Source organism: Medicago sativa, chromosome 1, assembly GCF_051527215.1.
Source record: "Medicago sativa cultivar Bolivia chromosome 1, Bolivia_mono, whole genome shotgun sequence".
Lineage (NCBI taxonomy): Eukaryota > Viridiplantae > Streptophyta > Magnoliopsida > Fabales > Fabaceae > Medicago > Medicago sativa.
Genome location: NC_140749.1, coordinates 13851593 through 13861670, shown reverse-complemented (window position 1 = coordinate 13861670; position 10078 = coordinate 13851593). Strand labels below are relative to the sequence as shown.

The window sequence follows — 10078 nt, the reverse complement described above, 5'->3', positions numbered from 1 at the left end:
CTCTGCACGTTCCCGCAATAAACTCTTTGGCAGTTACACTTCCCACAATTTCGTAACCGCTAGAGCCAGGTGTGCCACTACAACGACTCTGCAGGCGTCCACCTCTATAAATAGGGGACTCACTGCAGTCCCCAAGGTAGAATCTATATCTTCCTCTAAACTCTCCCTCTCTGATCTCTACTGACTTGAGCGTCGGAGTGCCTACATGTACACACCCCCCATTCACTCCAAGAAGCATTCTGACGTATTCCACCACCGTCTAAACCACCGCATTCAAAGCACCGGCAGTCACCTTCTGATCAGGTACGATCAAAAGGGTTTCAAAAGTGGGGAATAAAAGCATAACATTTTTAACATTACAGGAGAACAAGAGTTAAGAAACAATGATGAAACACGACCACTTTGATTTTTGTTTTTCCTTCATTTTAATTAGAAGTAACAAAACAAATGAATATAATTATATACAACTTTTAGAAGAGAGAATGACTTAAATACCAAATGAACATAACTATTTGGGCTGTCCGTCTAGTCCAGTGTCAAAAATAACCCACTTTTTTTTTGCGGGCTGCGGGCTTTTTTTGGGCCAGGCTAAAAAGCCCTGAAAAATTTCGGTCTGCTATTTTTCGACCCAGGCCCTACATATTATTCGGGCTTTCGGGCCGGCCCATAAGGTCCGACCCATTTTGACAGCTCTAGCGGATACCTCAAAATCCATGGATTACCCGCTAGGCGGATATCCATGCGGATATGGATAGGGCACAAATTTCATATTTGTCTAACGGAGCGGACACAGATATCACACTATCCGCATCCATGGATATCCATTTACATCCCTACTTACAATGATTCACACTATATAATCTAAAAGTCTTTAACTTCATCTTGTGCCTCCATAGTTTTTATTCTTTTGTGATATGAATTTATTATCATCAAAATCCAATCAAAGTCTAAGAAGAAAATATTCTTCACACATGAGGTATTTGACCTAATTTTAATTTGGGATTGTTAGATTATGAAACAATAAGAATTTAATTTGGGTGTTAGGTTTTAAAATTGAAAAAAAAAATGAAAAGAGATGTTGAATTTTTTTAGGTTTGAATGCGGAGATTATAAATTTATTGGATTTCATAAAGATGGAAGAAAGAGAATGAAAATGATGAAGAAGATGGAAAGGAAGGGGGTGAAGATTGATGATTTTCTAGGTTTAAATTTGTTATTTTTTTGCCGACAATACTTGCCAAATCAACATTTTCTAAGGAAGAGTGACTGCAAAAGCAACTATGTATTAAATTAACAACTTAAAAGACATGTTGATATTTGAAACTTAAAAATTTAAAGAACTAACCCGATACTTTTGTCAAACTTAAATGACCCAGAGAAATTTGGCCTAAATTGGGGAATTTGAAAGGTTTTGTTTGCAATTGAAAATAAAATACTTTCTCCGGTCCTATTTATAAGAAACATTTGACTTTTTTGGTTCATTGTATAAATGGTGTATTTGGTCTATATCCTAAACAAGATACATCAATTACTCAATGAATCTAAAAAGTTAACTTTTTCTTATAAATAGGACCGGATGGAGTAAAACTTAAATCAAAATGATGAAAGCGATCAGGATTTTCTAATTTGTTTGCTGATACTAGTTCCTAAAAATAGCAATTTGATGTTTATGTTGATGAAGCTTAACAAAGTAGACCAAGTCTAGTTATGGTGATGAGGAGAGGATGAAGTCTCGTCTCAAATTAGTTATGTTTGATTTTTGGGTTTTTTCTTCTTCTAGGTCTTTGATTTTTTTGGGTAGTTTTTATAAACATGAATGAATATTTGATGAAGATGATGAAAAAAGATAAAAAAATTGAAAGAAAAAAAATTAGTTGTAGAAAATATATTATTACATACAATAGACACACAAAATCTAATGGTTTTCTTTTTGACAAAAATATCAAATAATTACAAAAAAAATTAACGAGGTATATTATGGATCATCTACAATGTTTATCTATAACGTTGATCCATCTTAACTATTTAAGGTTAAAAAGTAATAAAAAGAACCAATTTGTTTATCAAAAACAAAGTTAGGGGACTTAGACGGACAAAAATTTATCTATGGGACCAAAGTGGTGCATAAAAAATAGTTAAGGTACTACAAGTTCAATTACAAGACATATTTCATCGAATTAACAGAAGTGAAGTTGGTTGTTTTTCTTCCCCTTCTCTTTATTGTGAGCCGTCACCAAAACCTTATTTATTCTCCATCATCCACCAAACATGGGTGATTTATGGTCAATTTTGACTTAAAATCATCCCTTTAACTCGTTTTTCTCTTTCCCTTTTATTGAAATAAGTTATTTTCACATCTATTTCGTTTTTTTCTTTCGCCATTTCGTTGTTTAGTGCGACGTTTTTGTTCGTCGTCTTTGTGCCGCGTTGTTTATATTTCTTGTTTCGTTCATATTTCTTGTTTCGTTCAGGTATTTGTTCGATTCAGATTGTCAGATCAACTTCAATCCAGTGCAGATCCAATCAATGACTTTGACGTCGTAAATGTTGCAAATTCGGACACATATGTATTTCGGACACATGAATATAGTCATATGTATAGGCTTTTGTACTTTATCGTTTTATGTTATTAACATGAAGGTTGTGAGTTTGTTCGCAGATTCATCATTTTTGTTTTTGACGAATTTACATATCATTTATTTTTGTCCAACAAAAAAAGAAGACATATTTCATCGATTAACGGCATATTAAAATATTCATAATCTCAATGAACCCGACCCAACAAACCCGTTGAGCCCAATACACTGACCTAATAACTCCCTCCCTCATCTTCTTCGCCAGAAGTTTTTCCTTTCCCACTGACCGTTGCGCCACCCTCCCCACTCGTTGATTCCTTCTCCGTTCGCGTCCACCACCGTCAAGCAAATACGAAACTGTGTGTGGTCGTATCTTTGCCACAATTGCATTACAGAATGAGTGTTCCAAATGCTGCTGCAACGGAGGATTTGTCGTCTGAAATGGAAGTCGATGCGTTTCGACGCCTTTTCCCGCTTCGATATTTCGAACGTCATCTTGCTGAATCTATTCGTTCTGATGGTAGACCGCTTAGAGAAGCTAGAGATACCAGTATTTTTCTTGGTTAGTTTGTTGCTTTTAACACTTATTTTCATTCTAATGTGCAAAACTTTTGTTATCTTTGTTGCGTTTGGACGAATAGCTTAATTAAGCGCTTATTGAATGATACATAAGTTATTTTGTTAAGCTATTTTCATAATGTATTGGAAAAACAACTTAATTAAGACGTTTTATTTGTAAGTTTTTATATATTAGTGCTTATGTATAAGCTATTTTTATAACTGAAGATAAATAAAGGCTGCACAGCTTCTACAGCAAACATATACTCTGCATTGATACAATTTTAGTGTGCTAGACATCATAAAATTGTGTTTAAGTTATGTTCATATAAGTTGTTTTCAAGGCTCTATTTTGATTGACTTAATTGAGCTTATGGGCCTGTTTGGATTTACTTATTTGAGTTTATCTACTTGCATAAGCACTTGTGACACTGGAGATTTTATGAAAACAGCTCATGGCATGTTCATAGGCTGTTTTCAACTTGTATCAATAATTTCTCCAAGATAGCTAATGAAAACAGCTTATATAGCCTATAAGAAAAAACTTAACTTTATGTTATCTTTTGTTATGGAATAGCTTATACATAAGAGTTTATATTATAAGTTGGAATTTAAGCTGTTTATCCAAACACGGCCTATGAACTGGTAAAATAAAAGCTCTTGTGAAATTGTTTTTGAGAGCTTATGGAAACAACTTATGGCATGTCCTTCCAACATATCTCTATAAGCTCTCCATGATAGTATATGAAAACAGATTATAGCTTATATGAAAATAGTTTATCTTGACCTTTACTTTTGTAATAGAATTAATTTGTACGTAAGCACTTCTATGATAAGCGATTATGCTAGGTGTTAAGCTAAGCTGTTTATCCAAACAAGTATCCTTGGGAGTTTGTGTAAATAAGGTGAAAATAGCCAATAGACATTTCATAAGCTCTCTCAGATGCACAGTCAATTGCTTATGCCAGTAGACATGCTTAAATAAGTTGTTCATAAGTCAATTCAAATGTGCCTTTAGTATGTTATTCACGATTGGGAATTCGGGAGTATACTAAAGTGGCTATTTCTCTTTTTGATTAGGTGCTGTTGCATCTGCTAATGGGTCAGCTCTTGTGAAGATTGGATCCACGGTTAGTTATTTGTTTTTTTTCTCTTGCGTCTATTCTGCGTTTGCATTTGGGTAAGAGATTTTACTACTGAATTAGAATGATATTAACTGACTTCACTGTGTCGTCTTTGTTCAGACTATGTTGACTGCCATTAAAATGGAAGTTATGACTCCTTCCTTGGAGTCACCAGACGAGGGTTGTTTAGGTTCGTCGCCCTAACCAACTTTGCCACTTGTGTGTTGATTATTTAGTTTTAGTTGTGCTGACATATTGGGTGAAATTTTGATGTGTTGATATCTATTATTTCAGCCATAGACTTCCATATGCCTCCGATTTGTTCTCCGATTGTTAGGCCTGGCAGGCCTGCTGAAGCAGAGCCGGTTGTGTCAAAGCAGTTGTCCGACACCATTACAAGGCAAGTTTTAATCTTTCATGTTGCTTTGTTAGGTTCAATTATTTCAGATTATGCAAGAAGTTAATTCTACCAAAGTCGCACTATGAACCTTGCTTTTACCACAATAAAAGGGGACTTGGATGGAAATGAGGAAAATAAAGGGGAGTTTTTAGGTTTAGGTCCTTAGATTTAAAGGAACTTTTTTGAATATATGTAATTTGCCTCTTTGAACTCTACCAAAGTGACCCCACTACGTGTTTGAACTTTTAACTGAAAGTCTGTAGATCAGACAATATGTTCCCCCACCCCACTTCTACTGGTTTTAAAATTCTTCCTGTTCCTGTGGTGATTTCCTGCCTACAGCTTTGAAGGACATTATATTTGTGTTGGTCTATGTTATAATTTTGGGTAATCGGTAGTATCGACAGCTCAACTGATCAGTAAAATTGGGTTCCAGTCGAATTTAAACTATCTATTGTTACGACCTATATCTTATTTTAATTTCTTTTTTCCAGTTCTGGAATGATTGATTTGAGAGAGTTGTCCTTGGTTGGTGGAAAAGCTGCATGGATGGCTTACTTGGTAAGTTTTATATGTATTGCGTATATCAAGTTTCAATTATCAATTATCAATCATAGAAACAATGCATTGTATGGTGTGAGGTACTTTATCTTTATTTCCTTTGAATGCGTAGTTATCAATTATTGAATGACATAATGCAGGATATCTATTGTTTGGATGCTGACGGGTCTCTTTTTGATGCTGCTTTACTTTCTGCAGTTGCTGCTTTATCTCATTGTAAGTAGTGCAACCGCAATGTTGTTATTATTTTTTTTTTGACAGGAAACCTCAGTGTTATTATATTCAGTCATATTGCGAATCATTCAGAAGATGACCTATTCTTGCATATAAAGCACTGTTAAATAGAACTTTGCCCACTTATGGATTGTTTATGACATAACATATAACGAAATTTAAGGTAATCTAGACAAATACATTCCAGTTGGGGTGTCTCAATAGTAATGAGTTGAGTAATTGAGTTAGTGACCACCTCCTAGTGTTGCTTTTCTGAATTGAGCAAAATATTTTTTTTTAATGGGATATACTTAGCATGGAATTTGTATAGTTTTTATGTAATTAAAAGGTGTAATTAATCTCTTCATAGTATGCTGAATCTTTATTACAATGTCATTAAGTGATAGGAAGTGTAAGCCAATAAAAGTAAGAATCTAGAGAGAGGGGAGGGCGAGGGTGATAGACTGTATATGTGAAGGTTGTTTAGTGTTCTGATAGGTCTGTTATTGTTAGCCAGTTGTTTTGGTTCTATCATATTTTGATATATTGGCTTGAATTATTCAGCCACAGATGATACAAAGAAGAAAGTGATACAAACCGCAACAAAATAAAAGTAAGAACCTTGAGAAAAGAACAGAAAGAATTTTGTAAAGTGCATTTGTTATTATGATATATTGGCTTGAATGGATTCAGCCACAAATGACACACTTAAAGTAATACAAAGAGCTTTTCGGCATGACATTTGTAACAAAATGCCCTTTCTGTTATTCCGGCAGCCGACGGAAATGCCAGCTCAGCACAACCACCTGCTAGTTTAAGTGAATGAGTTAAACAATAGTAGAGAGACCATGTGATGGAATATAGTATTGTAGCATATTAAGCAGGTAATTTAATATTTTCCTCTCAAATTCAAGGTCATAGAGTAACCTAAAGAGGTCAAGAACCCCGAGTTTAGTGTGAAGATTGCAGAAACATTTGGCAGAGAGGGATTGATTAGAGGGTCAGCTAGCTAATCTAAGCAAGAATATGACACAATTGCGGCTTTCGTTTAGCACCTCCTCTCCAACAAAGAATGAACTCAGATCCATGTGCTTTGTAACAAGGTTTATGACTTTATGATATTATCACCTAACAGAAGTGGAGCAGAAATTTCCTTGGTCTCGTAATCCAGATGATTTCAGCAACTGTATTATCCATGCTGTGCTATTATTCAACCTCATGCTATGCCTAGCATTAGCAACCAATAGACATTTGGGCCTCAAACATATAACACGAGCAAAGGTGAAGCGCTTGTCATCTGGATCACCAACCTAGTCCATGTTGCAGAAGGAAAACATGGAGAGTGATTTATGATGATGGCTGGTTTGAGAAGCAGGTCATGAGTGATAAGTGTCCTTTAGGCAATGAAGAATTGACAAACTTTATTCATGCAGATTTATATCCTGCCTGATGAGAGTCGCATGCTGCAAAGTTCCAACAATGGACATGCCGCATAAGTGGGCTCGTAGAAATAATCAGCTCCATGCTTGATGAGCTTGAACGTTTCAACCATATGGGTGGAAACTGGAAATCCCCGTTAAAGAACACAACTCTCTTTTGTCTGTTAAAAAAGGATGGAGCCATTTGGCTTGGCCTCAGAACTGAAATAGTATTCCTGACGACCACCCAACAATTTCAAGGCAAAGAGTGAATTAAACTTGGCAATGAGATCATCAGTTAAAGAGGATGAGCTGTCAATGTTTATCATATCATTGACATAGATGAAACAATGACAGTTCACATTTGGGAAGAAACCGAATCCTAGAAGAATATAACTGAGCCCTCCAAACCAGGCCCAAGTTGCCTGTTTGGGGGTCCAAAAGAGCTATATATTAAGCTTGCAAACCAGAAATTTGTCAGTAGCATCAAAGCCAGATGGCGGTCACAATGTGCAGGTAATGGAACCCTTTGAAGAATTCATTATTGCCCATTGAGTTGTTAAGTATGCCATTTCTGGGTGAGGTCAAGAGTGGTAAAGAAGAATAATGAGAAAATGGCACCTGTTGTTGGAGGCAATGGTGATTAGGACCGGTAAAAAGGAATTTGCTGCAGGACTGCCACCTGGACATGGTGTCTGTTCAGGTGTTTGAAGTGGTTTGACTATGTTTGACCTGCAAGAAGCCTGTGGATACCATGGAAGTTTAAATCGCATGCAGGTGCGTAGAATTGCACGATTCTGCGATCATGCTACCTCTGGGAGTGTCCGTCCATGAACAGAAACAGAAATCGGTGGGATCTTTTGTGCCGGACTGTTCTGTTCTCTCTCTCGCATCTCTGGGTTCGCGGGCTGGTTTCATAAAAACAATGATTACTATATAAAACCCTAAACACTCACGTTTTAGTTGTAATTAAGCCTGCAATGGCTAGTTTTTCACCCACTATGCCTACTAATTTGTGGAAAATTTCCCAGTACACAGATTCGTTGCACTTTCTCTCTCACGTTATCTTTGTGTGTGCTGCCTTTCCATCATCTTGTGCAACCTTTTGTTGTGTACTTGTGTTTATCCAACATAATTGTTTGGGATTTGATTGACTTACAACTATGATTAAAATTTGGTTTTGTGTTATGGATTTGCTATTTGGAGTTTTTTAGTTGTTTTTGGCATGTACGACTTTATGTTATGGATATCCTAAATTTGAGTTTCCTTAAGTATTTTGGTTGTGTTTTGACCTTTTTTACTTATGTTGTTTTATATGCATGTATATATGAATCCACATGCATTATTTTATGTCCAAGAGAGTTTATGTATTGCCATTGATATCGTTAATGTGAATTGCTCTTTAAAATTGCTGTCATCCCGTCGTATTACCGTATTGATTTTGACCTATGTACATTTCCATTTTGCCAGTGCAAATTCCTGCTGTAGCCATGAATGATGACGGCAAAATAGTACTCATGTCTGATGAAGATGGACAGAAGCAGACAAAGGAGCAAGTCAATAAGGAGAAGAGGAAGCTTACATTAAAAAGCATTCCATTATCATTAACATGCATACTTCACAAGAACTACATCTTGGCAGATCCTACTGCAGAAGAAGAATCCATAGTGGAAACCCATGTGACAATCGTTCTGGATACATCTGGTCAACTAATATCTCTTTACAAGCCTGGTGGGCCAGTTCTTGCCTATACTTCTGCTATCCAGGTAAGCTTACACATTGCAACGGAATTAAAGAGGCGAACCATATCATATCACAGTCAACATATATCATTAACATTCATGGTCTCATTTTGGGTTAGCTTGCTTGTGATCAATTTTGTTACGAATTATGCAACTACTTTAAAAAAAGTTGTCTTTTATATTTAAATCAATGAATACAAAAGATCTCAGAGGTCCTTCAAAGCTTTCAACGATTTTTGTGATGAATTATGGAACTCCTTTAAAAAAGAGTTTGTAGTCTTTTGAATTTAAATTAATACAAAAGATCTCAGAGGTCCTTTGAAGCTTTCAAGGACCCAGTTGATATTCAAAGCAAGACCATATTCAAGCTTACTTCTATATGTGAATATCAGGATTTGGTTCAAGTCTATAGATTCATGCCACCTTACTATATTTAGTTTGTAGTATAATTTTCTAGTCCAATATTTTCTTGACTGTACACTTACTGTTGATTTTATTTAAATTTGAAGACTCAAACTATGAAAAAGTAAGTTCACAGTGGAAATTTAATTAGTGTTTGTATGTAATACAATGAAGGAATGCTTAGTATCGTGACTTTTGAATCATTTACTGAACTATTTGACAGTTATCTACGTAAATGGTGAATTAAATGATCGTTAAAGTTGATTTTGTTTTACTGGATATATATAAATTTATGTTAATTACGATTGTTGTGGTTTCAGGACTGTGTTGCCTTGACTAGGCAAAGAGTGAAGGAACTAAAGAGCTTCTTAGACAAAGAAAATTCTGCTATGGAGGTTGAGTAGAATTATAAATTAATCATAACAATTTTGAATGGTTACTGAAATTGTGTTTGTACATTATAAATTAAGGTACTGCTGGGGCATTGTTTTATCTTCAATTATTATTTTCATGAAATTGATAATGGCAAAAATTTTAATCTACATATATCTTATTGCCATTCCAACTTTGGTTCATATATTTGGTCGATAATTTTCGGGTATGTAATTAAATTTGTAGCTCAAACCATTCCATTCTAACCGAATGGGAGAGGAGTTAGAAAGTATCCTTAATTATTCGGTTTAAATCCACTTTTAGTTAGCAATTCTGGTCCTCACTTTTAAAACAAGTGAATTGAATCCTGTGTTTATCTCCAATTCCAATTGTGTGATTTCCCCTCATTTCCCGCCAATTTTATGTTATTTACGTGCGCTCATTTATATGTAGACACTTTGTAAATGTCACTGACAATATAAGAGATGGAAACAAAAGTTAAAAAAAATAAAAAAAATCATTCTCCTTTGTTTTAATTACATAATGATAAATCAACATTCTTCTTCCCAAATCAACATTCTTCATATATCCCTAGACATAATCATCCATATTCCATTATTTCTACATCTTTTCCATCAGTCTTTATTCATGCTCAAACCTTCCTTCAATTGAGACTCCATGGCAGACCACCACAACAACCCCACATTCCCAA

At 35.2% G+C, this 10078-nt stretch overlaps 1 protein-coding gene across 1 annotated transcript; it reads left to right on the top strand.

Annotated features, from left to right (window-relative positions):
- Positions 1–2841: 2841 nt before the first annotated feature.
- On the top strand, positions 2842–9697 carry LOC146952894 (3'-5'-exoribonuclease family protein). Its single transcript, XM_085706937.1, has 8 exons — positions 2842–3138; positions 4215–4264; positions 4379–4448; positions 4553–4658; positions 5153–5219; positions 5360–5435; positions 8321–8616; positions 9315–9697. Exons 1-8 carry the CDS (start codon positions 2973–2975, stop codon positions 9396–9398), a joined length of 915 nt encoding a protein of 304 aa, XP_085563063.1. The 5' UTR covers positions 2842–2972; the 3' UTR covers positions 9399–9697.
- The last annotated feature ends 381 nt before the right edge of the window (positions 9698–10078 follow it).

What these genes read in the sequence shown, in the direction of transcription:
- LOC146952894 (XM_085706937.1), top strand. Translation starts at nt 2,973, where the DNA reads ATGAGTGTTCCAAATGCTGCTGCAACGGAGGATTTGTCGTCTGAAATG. An exon ending in AGATACCAGTATTTTTCTTG is followed by an intron (nt 3,139 to 4,214) that starts GTTAGTTTGTTG and finishes CTTTTTGATTAG; the next exon opens with GTGCTGTTGCATCTGCTAAT. An exon ending in CTGCATGGATGGCTTACTTG is followed by an intron (nt 5,220 to 5,359) that starts GTAAGTTTTATA and finishes GACATAATGCAG; the next exon opens with GATATCTATTGTTTGGATGC.